This window comes from Azolla caroliniana, unplaced genomic scaffold (assembly GCF_043228905.1).
Source record: "Azolla caroliniana isolate FFs.n. ecotype wild unplaced genomic scaffold, voAzoCaro1.0.p SCAF_12, whole genome shotgun sequence".
Taxonomy (NCBI): domain Eukaryota; kingdom Viridiplantae; phylum Streptophyta; class Polypodiopsida; order Salviniales; family Salviniaceae; genus Azolla; species Azolla caroliniana.
In genome coordinates, this window is record NW_028230447.1 from 790098 (window position 1) to 802576 (window position 12479).

At 38.5% G+C, this 12479-nt stretch overlaps 1 protein-coding gene across 1 annotated transcript; it reads right to left on the reverse strand.

The window, feature by feature from the left end:
- Positions 1-1143: 1143 nt before the first annotated feature.
- Positions 1144-7035, reverse strand: LOC147856714 (pyrophosphate-energized vacuolar membrane proton pump-like). Its single transcript, XM_087328917.1, has 8 exons — positions 6789-7035; positions 4936-5510; positions 4271-4653; positions 4086-4172; positions 3658-3988; positions 2596-3006; positions 2098-2157; positions 1144-1649 (listed from the first exon to the last, which is right to left on the reverse strand). Exons 1-8 carry the CDS (start codon positions 7021-7023, stop codon positions 1446-1448), a joined length of 2286 nt encoding a protein of 761 aa, XP_087185043.1. The 5' UTR covers positions 7024-7035; the 3' UTR covers positions 1144-1445.
- Positions 7036-12479: the final 5444 nt, after the last annotated feature.

Consider the following 12479-nt stretch of genomic DNA (forward strand, 5'->3'; position numbering starts at 1 on the left):
ACCACATATGTCAATTCCCTCACAATCTCCTTGATTCACACAAATGGTGCTTGTTATGAACTTCGATACCCCTCTAGACACCTATTTCATCTCAACACTTTCTCATATAGCACATATCTTGCCCACATAATATTAGAGAGAATGTTTAGTCCATGGTCTATGGTAGATGTTTCCTTGGTACAGTATCAAGAACTTGGCATACATTTACAACAAATCAATACAATTTATTCTATTGTGGATTGGTCTGGAGTATCAAGAACCTAACATACATTTACAACAAATCGATACAATCTATTCTATTGTGAATTGGTTTGGTTCATCCACACTGACTAGAGCATATGCCCCAAGCATGTTCATAAACCTAATGAATTGATTGTTTTATCAATCAAACCATCACATGGCATGACGGTCTTAGGATACTTGTGTTCTCTATAGTAATCATCATGATATCTATGATTCACATTGGATATTTCAACTACTCATAATTGATTGAGAAGGGAACTTAAATAAACATCAATAGCACTTCTTATACGCATAGGTGTAAGAGTAAGTGTTACCTATTTAGTAGGTTAAGCATGAGCACAATGCAACATTGAAGTTGAAAGACCTTTGTGATATTTTCTTAGCATCAATCAATACTCTTCTTTTCAAACATACACATGGTCACACTCATTGACATCAACAATGAATCGATATGGTGCAAGCTTTTCAATTGTAAGCCCAATTAGGCTAAAGTGACAAAATGAGATGAAACTTTCTTTAGCGCTTTGAATTAGGTAAACATAAATCAATAATTAGTTCCATGATTTTACAGGTAGTTTAACATAAAATCATGTCCATTATTGGGATAAAATAATCTTTACAATGGGTAAGTAGTCTCGAGCGAGCCACTAGACATCCTATCATTTGGGTCTTTATGCAATTGCTTTCCATTAACTATAATTAGATTGACCAAGACATGATCATTGTACATTTCAAGGAATCCCATATTTCCAAACACAAGTCCTAGACAATAAATCTAACATCTCTAAATCACTCTTGTAGACTTATCATTCAAGCATATTCCTAGCACAAATTGCATTTCTAAAACAAAAATGAGGGAGGAATCAAACTCTAATGAAGAATAACCAATATTATCTCACATTTCTAACTAATTGAATCTAAAATTATAATTTAAGGTGATCTCTCAAATTAAATTTCAATACAAAAAAGGGAGCGGCTAAAACAAAATAGTCTCAATGATAGTCGGGGTACAAAATCGAAACGTCAAGATCTCACAACGACATTCCTATAAATCTATATACTATTCAAAAAGGTTGCAACCCTAAAAAATTTTACTACTAACTTGAGGCTCTTATTTTGACACCTAAGCAAAAGCACCTATATATAATGAACAAAGCATATATGGAATTTATAACCTAGATGGGTAATAATACTTAAAAGGCCTAAATCCTAAACAACAAACCTCCGTGAGCTGCGAAGAATGGAGCAAATACAAGGGATTCCACTGCCATGAGCTTTATGAGGATATTTAAAGAAGGGCCTGATGTATCCTTTAGAGGATCTCCCACTGTATCACCAATAACTGCCGCTTTGTGTGCATCTGAACCTTTCGATCCGAGTGAACGCGCATGTTCTGAAGCGCCCGCCTAGAGCAATAGAAAGTTGATATTTAGAGGAACAAAATTCATGCATATACATGGGCACACATGCATTTATGTGTGTGTGTGCGTGAATGCATATGCACATGCATATGTATATTCATGTGTGTATGACTGTTGAATGTATATAAAAGTATCTACTACTACACACGTAGATATATATAGTATTATGTATAATACATATTGAAGCACCCCTCCATAACAATAGAAAGTTCATAATTAAAGTATGTGTTTGTGTATGTATCTATGCATATCTGTACAAATTTATATACATATGTACGTGTGCACGTGTGTGAATGCGTGAACATAAACGTGAGTCGTGAGTATCCATGTGTATCTACAACCATATATATAGATATAGTACATTAGGTTGTATTTGTATGTGCAAGTGTGTACATATATATCCCCACACTAGTGGTAATAGACAACCATTCACCTCAATATACTTCTTGGCATTGTCCCATGCACCACCAGTGTTGGATGCAGAGATGGCTACCTGAAAATTGACATCAAATAACAAATATTACTTCTCACTCATATGTTGCGTCAAGAAAACAATGGAACCACTAAATCCTTGTTACATTTTTAATAACTTTTATGTTCATATTTCTAAGTCTAATGGATCATGGCCTTTTTCATGTGTTAATAATAGAATCACCATCGTTACATTCTCTCTCAAACAATTAAAAGCATTAGTTTCACAAAAATGAAAGGAATTTAGGAGAATTAACCACTCAAAATTCTTATCCTTATCGCCTGTCCAAAGGGAGCAATAGTAACACAACTAAATTTCCAAAATTTTGTTTCTATGGGCTAGTTGTAGTTTAGTCCAGCATTAGACAATCCTTCTTGTCCACTAAAACCAGGAAGGAAGCTATATGGTATTGTGCTTCTTTCACTATATGTATGCTATCAATCATTCAAGTTAACAAACCTGCACGCCAGAGACCAATGCGCCAGCTAAAAGCCCGGAAAGCGTTTCTACGCCAAACAAGATACCAACAACAAGAGGTGTTAACATGACCAAGGCGCCAGGGGGAATCATCTCCCTAATAGAAGCATCAGTCGAGATCTTTACACATGTAGCATAATCCGGCTTTGTAATACCCTCCATTAGACCAGGAATGGTATTAAACTGCCTTCGAACCTCTTCCACCATGCTCAATGCAGCCTTGCCAACACTCTTCATTGTCATCGCTGAAAACCAATAGGGCAACATAGCTCCCACAATCAATCCAATGAAGACCCTGGCTGACAAAATATTCACTGCTGATAGCGAGGCACGGCTTATGTAAGCTCCAAATAAAGCCAGAGATACAAGAGCCGCTGAGCCGATTGCGAAACCCTAACCAAAAGTGACATTCAACATCATTAGTTCAATAATTAATCCTGGAAGAAGTAATCATTCAGTATCATTAATTCGATGATTGGACAATTGGAATAATCTTAGGTGAAATACTCATTCAGTGATTGGGTATTTGGAATGAAAACAAGGGATCCTCTAGCTACAATATCACCTCCTCAAAAAAACCACCCTACCATTGCCACTATCACCCACTTCCCACATCTTGGGGTTGATGCCCTAGGATCGAAGCCCTGATTTTAGTTTAATTTCAAGTTTCATGTAATTTCAGTTGCAAATTTGGAAAGTCATCTTCCAAATGTTAAACTTGGAATATATAGAAAAGCCTGCAATTTTTTAGAGCAGAGAGAAGAAAAACCTTCAAATCTGAATCCTTGTTCCCTTTTAAAAATGAACTTTCTGGCAAAAAATGTTTGTTTCAAACACTAGATCCACCCCCTTAGAATGATCTTGTGCTATTGACCACTACCTCTCTGGCTCGTGGTGGGCAGCACTCTTATGTCCACAATTATCCAACCCCAAGTCACAAAACACACGGCCTAACAATATCCCATAAGCTAGATCACCTTCTCTAAAGAGTCGATGGAACAGTTATTAGAGACCAGTAACCCTAACTGGAAACAATGCATTTACCTTTCCTATAGCTGCAGTTGTGTTGCCAGCAGCATCAAGCGCATCAGTTAGCTCACGGATATGGTGACTCATTCCAGACATTTCTGCAATACCACCCGCATTGTCACTGATTGGCCCATATGCATCGATAGCAAGACCAGTGGCAATGGTACTAAGCATCCCTAAGGCTGCAACAGCAATCCCGTAGAACACAGCTAGCGTAAAACTAACATAGATAGCTGCGGCTATAGCGAAAATGGGGATGATCACCGACTTATATCCAAGTGCCAAGCCAAATATCACATTGGTTGCTGCCCCTGTTCTGCAAGAATCTGCAACATCTTGCACAGGTCTGCAAATTAAGTAGTAAAAGAATCTGGTTAAAACCCCTCACTTCCAATCAATATCAAGCCACGCAAAGCAATAAGACAATACAGTTATAGCCTGACCTGTATGCATTGCTTGTGAAATATTCTGTTGTATATCCAATAATGAGGCCAGCCCAAAGTCCAACAGCAACACAGAAAAAGAGCTCCCTGAAGAATATGCAGCATTATTAAATTTGATAATAATGAAATATATATACCAACTTATAGATACCTACAGAATGCATGAGGCAAGAGAGAAGCATTACCACCACTGCACAAGTTTTGGTTCATTCCCAAGATTATATATATGGAATGAGGATGGCACAGCAAAATAGCACACAAGAAGGATGCCAAGGGTCATCAATACAGTTGAGATGATCAATTGCCTCTTCAATGTTGGTTCGATTTGATTCACTTCTTTAATCTCATAGAAATCGGTAGCAAACAAGGTAGTGATCAAACATACGATAATACCCATGGAACTGATAAGAAGAGGAAAGCACATGGCGGTAAAATTATGAGTCGTTCCAAAAGAAGAGATAGAAGCTACAACTAACGCGGCACAAGACGACTCCGCAAAAGAACCAAACAGATCAGAACCCATTCCAGCAATGTCGCCCACGTTGTCACCTACATTGTCTGCAATGACCTAAAAGTAGAGTAGACGCAAAATTGTGAGGCATGAGATTTGAATCCTTAAGAAGGCAAAGATATGGCTAGTCCAGCAAATGAAGCATATCACAGGAAAAACAACATACATACATGTCCCTAAGTTTTTCATTATTAATTCGCTTATATGGGCAATTCGAGCAATTATATGGTGAATTCATCGCCCACTCCTCTCTTTTGGGGGTTGAACAGGGGCATTTGGGGGAACTGTAGAGAACTAAGGGCATTTGAGGAAATACAGAAAATTTCAGGGATACATTACCGCAGGATTCCTGGGATCGTCCTCGGGGATATTTCTCTCAACTTTTCCAACTAGATCAGCACCTACATCCGCAGCTTTAGTGTAAATCCCACCACCCACTCTTCCAAAGAGAGCAACAGATGAACCACCAAGACCATATCCAGTAATGGCCTCAAAGAGACCTTCCCACTCAGTACCATAGTATAACCTAAACACATTGATAGTGATATAGAGCACAAGAAGTCCATTTGCAGCGAGTAGAAAACCCATCACCGATCCTGAGCGAAAAGCGGTGATAAAAGCCTTTCCCACTCCCTTCCTTGCTTCAAGAGTGGTTCGTGCATTAGCATAAGTAGCTATCTTCATACCGAGATATCCTGATAAAACAGAGGTTAGTACTCCGAGAATAAACGCAATGGTTGTGAAAGCTGCGGTGATAAGCGCAGGCACACACGTTGCTGATGTATCATAGGTGCAAGGCTGAGGCTCTAAGCTGAAATTCTCGACCGATCCGAGGAAAACAAAGATGATAATGGCAAAAGCGCCCAAGAAAACGCTGAGGTACTTGTACTCTGTGAGAAGAAAAGAATTGGCACCTGCGAAGAGAGAGTCAGTGTCAACAGACGGCCATTAGATCCAATTGTAAAAGACACTTCAAGATCCTTTAGAGAAAAAGACTCTCCAAAAGCCATGGATACGCAATGTATCATGTAAAACATGAACTAGGAATCATATGAAGATAAGAACCAATTGTACAAGGCCCTTCAAACTGACAAAAAATGAATAAGGCTAAGTTGATACGAAAAAGAATCTAAGGATAACTAAACGATGACTACATGGCCAAACACAACCAAACCACAGAGAACATAATTGAAGACAGTAACCAATTGTAGACTCTCTGAATCAAGAAGCTCAGAGTTTTAGAAAGTCGAAAAATGAAAGGGAGGTAACAGAAAACCAGCCAACATGAATCTATTCATTATTTCACAGAGAAGGATATTGGGAAAAGAAAAATAGTAGAGTTTTTAAATCGAAATACACTGGTGTCTTAGAAAGCCAATGTGTGTGTGTGTGTGTATATATATATATATATACAAATACATAGAAAAGAATCAGCAGAGACAAGGATCAATTGTGGATCCAGCTTGAAATCAAACATAGACAATCATCATAGAAAGCCAATATGACAAACAACCTAAACAAAAAGACAATAGTCACTACCATTTTCAATTATAAGGTGGAATAATTAGACATTGTAACTTAGTTCATCAGTCTTGTCGAGAGATGGATATGAAAATGAAGGTTCTACTTTTCATAACAGCCGATCTTCTTGACTGAGAATATAAGGATATGAATAGGAAGATTCTGCTTTTCTTATCCTTCAATCTTCCCGCCAAGATATGGATATGAAAAGGAAGATTCTGTTATCCATATCCTTCCATCGCTTCTGCTTTTCATATTCTTTGATCTTCTAGCAGAGATAAGGAGGAGGAATGCACGCCCAATTAGGAATCTACTGTAATTCAAACATGTTCTAGCAGAGGCTATACTGACATGGCCTCTGCTCGAATCTCAGCTCCACGGAAGAAAAGAGAACAAAAGCGAAAAGAAATACACCTAGAGCAATTGTCTATAGGAAACAGACGTGGAGCCCATTATAGTGAGGAATTCGGCCTCTAGTAGCTCAATCCATACACAGTAAAACACAGAGCAAAACGGAGCAGAAAGCAATATACCTAGGAGCGATGGCCTCTAGAATCTCTGCATAGAAATAGAAATAGAAAGAAAACAGTATATAATATGAAAAGATTATATGAACTCTTAAAGAGATTCAGAACAGAAGAAAAGGCATAGCTAGAAAGCAATGATCAGACCTAGAGAGATGGCCTCTTGGATCTCTGCACATTTGATGACTGTGTCAGGGCCGTCGGGGCCTTCTTCGAGCAGGTAACCGTCATGGCCGTTGTTCGCGTCCGATTTCGAAGGAGGGTAAGACGCAGAGACGGAGACGAAGGAGACAAGATACCACTGGAAGAGAGCAAAGGCTATGGCGATCACAGACACCACAGGGATGAAGATCTCTGTGAACTGAGATGGGGAGATGGTCATGGCGATGGCGATGGCGATTCTACAGATCCTTCCTTCTCCCTCCTGCAAGATCAGAGCGCGCAAGGCGGGTTTCCTGCAGGGGGGCGTACGAATTAGGGTTCCTGCGGAATTAGGGTTTCGTGGAAGCGCAAAAGAAAGCAAGGCATGCATGCATGGCTTCGGCGTTGCTACATTAATTAAAATTATTTGATTTTTGTTTCTTTTCCAAAATCCAATTAGTATTTATTTTATTTACATATCTATTTTGGATCATTATCTTGGGTCTCTAAAAATATCGGAATTTCGTTAAATTTATTGTCTGGGAGCTTCAGATCCTTCTCTCAGGCTGGCCTCTCTCTTTTTTTTTTCTCGTAAGTACCTTAGCCTAGTGGTAAGTTGTTAACACTACAAGCTCTGCATTGTGGGTTCAAAACCCAATCTCCTCACCTCTCTATTATATACTTCATATATTCTTATATTAATTCACTAGATGCCACTGTGGACTTTAGGGGTTGAACCCATGACCACCTGGTCTCCATTGGGCTACCTTACCAACTGAGCTACATCCATCTCTCTCTCTCTCTCTCTCTCTCTCTTGGTTTAGGGTTTAGGGTTTAGAGTGGAGGAGCCCATGTTGACTTTGATCGGGTGCAGCTTGAATTCGGAACATTCTCAGCCCTCTCGGGAGAAGGGGCCCCGTGACACACGAGACAGAACCCGCATTCTGATTCGGGCGGCGGTCATGGATATTTCCTAGACGCACTAGACTGCAGTGGATCGAGGAGCCCTTCACTCGAGTATGAGCCCTTATGCAACCTCTACAGAAGAGCTTGCCCGGTGCATGAACTTGGACCTATGTCACAAAGCAATGCTCAATTTGGGGGGGGGTCTCTATTACAATGCTAGTAGAAAATATCCAATTGTATATCATATACATGTGTGTGTGTGCACGTGCACGTGCACGCATGTGTGTCCATGGTGGCGTGTATGCACCAAACAACTTAGCAATGTCCAACACTCATCGATGGTGCATGATTGTTCCGCTACAGTGGAGCTTTTTTTAAGGATTTTAAGTCGATATTTTAAAATAACAAATGTGAAGTTTTTATTTTCAAAAGAAGAAGAAACCCTTCAAGTATCAATAGAAAGAGACCTTTGTTTTTTTATGGAATGAATTTGATGTTGTAGGTTGGTTTCGTTTGGAGAGAAAAATAATTCTTTTGAGCCTTGTTAGAGAGTTTAAGTTTATGTCTTCAAACTTTGTCTGTATCTACAATTAGGGTTTCTAGAACACCTTGGCATTTAGATTATTGGAAATTAGGGATTCATAGGGATTTTACTATGTACAAGAGAAAGAAAGAAAGAATGCTCATTGGTTACTCTCTCAAAGTACGCTTGAACAATAAACTTTGAAGGTTCAAATCAGAGTCCTAGGAATTATGAATTAAGGGTATACGCATGTATTGGAGTAGTATCAAGTTTCCAAAGTTTTTATTGTGAACAAGAAAAAGAAAGAAAAAAAGTAATTGCTTGAGAGTACCTATGGGTTGAGAACTTTGGGAAATGGAATTTAGAGAGCTCAAAACAAATGTTTATGTGCATATCATTGGCTTGGAGTAGAATATTGTTCTCATGCTTTTGTTGTGAACAAGCAAAGGAGGTCAAAGATTGCTCCCTAATTTCTTTGGCAATATTATATTCAGAGAACACCTTTTGAGTATTCCAAAATACCAAAAGGACGCTTTGGCCACATGATGGGTAGGGAGATAGAGGTTACATACAAGCAAGTTGAAAGTGACACACGATACAAGGTTTCATACTTCTTGCGTCTAATACTATGGTCATTAACTGTGATCAACAAGTTCGCAAACTCTATGTGCCTTCGATTATGGAGAAAGAAGGATAAATTGGAACAAGCTTAAATAGAGTATCCAATTCATATAATACAAGGAACTCTAACAAACAAGTGAAATGTTGTGGGTTGTTTGATGATGTCATGGCAAAAGTTGTTTGAATAGTATGTGACTGTGGTGGGTTCCCGAAGCTCAACTAGTGTTGTATACTCGAAGGCGTGATCCAGATACTAAATATAATAATGAAATGCAAATAGTGCCCACGTGAGTGGTTTTGGCTCTTTAAATCCAACTACGGGACCTCAAATTGTACAAATCAAAAGCAAGATAAATGCCTACATTTACGAAAAACATCTTTATGTCTGTTAGGATTTATTTTTCTCATCATGAACGGATAGAGCACACAAAAAACTCATATATCTAACGACCCAAGTCCCAAACGAGTTTTAGTGCTCATCAACATAATCATGATGTTAACATGTTCCTCAAATTTGATTATTGTAGTTGAGAACATATATATTATTTATATCCAATTTGTTCGTAAAACTAAGTGTCCTTAAACACGAGAACAATGGGGTTGTATGTTATATAGTGACTGTCCATATTTTATTTATTTGTTTTATTCACGTTAAAATTATATATGTATATCCATAAATTGATATATATATTACCAGAACACACACACACACACACACATTCATATCGGAGTGGGAAAAAACAAACATCCCCAAGTAAGAAAAAACATCATAAATCACCATTGCTATCTATAGAGCCATCTCGAGTATCGACGTAGTTGTCTTTGTTTTTTTTGTTATTTATTTCTATATTTTTATTTATTTATCGCAAGCAAAAGCATGGCGGTGACAAAATTGTCGTTGCCTACTCAAACGATGACATTGGTGTTGTGCAACACCAAGCGCACCATCTACCGCTCAGTAGCAAGCCGTGACGCCCAACGTGCCATTTGTTGTGGTGGAGCAGGTTGCATTGTTGCATCAAATGTGTTGTATGTTATTGTGTAGTAGATTGCGACAGTTGTTTGGTAGAGCACCGACACACACTATCCTGAGGTGGCATTATTGCCTACAACTCAGTAGTAACCCATATATTGTTAGGTTGCAAGGCAAATGAATTGATTTATTTTTATATAAATTAATAAAAAAAACCTCGTGTTATGAATGTCACCATAACAACGAAACCCTAAATGGGTATTAAGCACGAGATATACCACCACATCAAAACATGCATATTTACGAAATGAACACCTCATGCTCATAGAAGAGAAAAAAAAAACACTTAACATAATTGAAAAAAGGAGAGAGAGATGGAGAATATTGAAGTTCTCAAGTTGCTTGTTCTTGGATTGAGAAAACATCCTCGACGCTTGTTTCAAGCCATAGAGGCATTTCTTCAGTCGACATACGAGGTGACTTTCCTCCTCCATCGTTATGAAGCCTGCCAATTGAGACATGTAAATGTCTTCTTCAAGATCTCTGTGTAGGAATGTCATCTTTACAACTCCTAGTAGGAGTTGGAGGGTGGTAATCTTGACTATTGGTGAGAATATCTCATCGTAGGTGACCCTGTGTTCTTGTTTGAAACCTTTCGTGACAAGACGAGCTTTGTACTTGGGTTTCTTTGAGTCAGATACATATTTGTATCGGAAAACCCATTTGCAAGATAGCGGCTTTCTTCCAATTGGTAGTTCGACCAACTCCCATGTCTGATTCTTGTGAATCGAGTCCATTTCGGATTTCATGGCTTGTAGCCATGTTTCGGCGCCCGCTGCATTCGAATGGTGGAGCGTGCGATTTCGTCCATTGATCTCCACTCATTGGCTGACATTGAAGCAGGCTTTTCGGAGTGTCGAATGGCCTTGACTTGTCTTCGAATAATCAGTAGTCTTGCATCATCTCCTTCCATAGGGCAAAGTTTTTGGCGTCAAATTTTCGGATCTCAACTCCTGTACTGGATGTTAATGCTATGATTCTTTTGAAAGTGAGATTTGCTAACCTTGTCTTTTTCCTTTCAGCTTCTTTTTCTGTTGTTTGTGAGGACATGTTTGTTATGCTTAGCAAATAACACAGAGGGAAGGCAAGAAGATATAGACCGATAATAGACACACACAGATGAAGCTTTAATGGAAGCTTTCTTTCTCTGTTTTCTATTGTTTGTGAGGACATGTTTGTTATGCTTAGCAAATAACACAGAGGGAAGGCAAGAAGATATAGACCGATAATAGACACACACAGATGAAGCTTTAATGGAAGCTTTCTTTCTCTGTTTTCTATTGTTTGTGAGGACATGTTTGTTATGCTTAGCAAATAACACAGAGGGAAGGCAAGAAGATATAGACCGATAATAGACACACACAGATGAAGCTTTAATGGAAGCTTTCTTTCTCTGTTTTCTATTGTTTGTGAGGACATGTTTGTTATGCTTAGCAAATAACACAGAGGGAAGGCAAGAAGATATAGACCGATAATAGACACACACAGATGAAGCTTTAATGGAAGCTTTCTTTCTCTGTTTTCTATTGTTTGTGAGGACATGTTTGTTATGCTTAGCAAATAACACAGAGGGAAGGCAAGAAGATATAGACCGATAATAGACACACACAGATGAAGCTTTAATGGAAGCTTTCTTTCTCTGTTTTCTATTGTTTGTGAGGACATGTTTGTTATGCTTAGCAAATAACACAGAGGGAAGGCAAGAAGATATAGACCGATAATAGACACACACAGATGAAGCTTTAATGGAAGCTTTCTTTCTCTGTTTTCTATTGTTTGTGAGGACATGTTTGTTATGCTTAGCAAATAACACAGAGGGAAGGCAAGAAGATATAGACCGATAATAGACACACACAGATGAAGCTTTAATGGAAGCTTTCTTTCTCTGTTTTCTATTGTTTGTGAGGACATGTTTGTTATGCTTAGCAAATAACACAGAGGGAAGGCAAGAAGATATAGACCGATAATAGACACACACAGATGAAGCTTTAATGGAAGCTTTCTTTCTCTGTTTTCTATTGTTTGTGAGGACATGTTTGTTATGCTTAGCAAATAACACAGAGGGAAGGCAAGAAGATATAGACCGATAATAGACACACACAGATGAAGCTTTAATGGAAGCTTTCTTTCTCTGTTTTCTATTGTTTGTGAGGACATGTTTGTTATGCTTAGCAAATAACACAGAGGGAAGGCAAGAAGATATAGACCGATAATAGACACACACAGATGAAGCTTTAATGGAAGCTTTCTTTCTCTGTTTTCTATTGTTTGTGAGGACATGTTTGTTATGCTTAGCAAATAACACAGAGGGAAGGCAAGAAGATATAGACCGATAATAGACACACACAGATGAAGCTTTAATGGAAGCTTTCTTTCTCTGTTTTCTATTGTTTGTGAGGACATGTTTGTTATGCTTAGCAAATAACACAGAGGGAAGGCAAGAAGATATAGACCGATAATAGACACACACAGATGAAGCTTTAATGGAAGCTTTCTTTCTCTGTTTTCTATTGTTTGTGAGGACATGTTTGTTATGCTTAGCAAATAACACAGAGGGAAGGCAAGAAGATATAGACCGATAATAGACACACACAGATGAAGCTTTAATGGAAGC

Excerpts from the sequence above, each read along its gene's own strand:
- LOC147856714 (XM_087328917.1), bottom strand. The coding sequence starts at position 7,023 with ATGACCATCTCCCCATCTCAGTTCACAGAGATCTTCATCCCTGTGGTG. Across the intron at positions 3,989-4,085 it reads TTCACAAGCAATGCATACAG|ACCTGTGCAAGATGTTGCAG; the intron begins GTCAGGCTATAA and ends CTTAATTTGCAG. Across the intron at positions 1,650-2,097 it reads ATGCCAAGAAGTATATTGAG|GCGGGCGCTTCAGAACATGC; the intron begins GTGAATGGTTGT and ends CTATTGCTCTAG.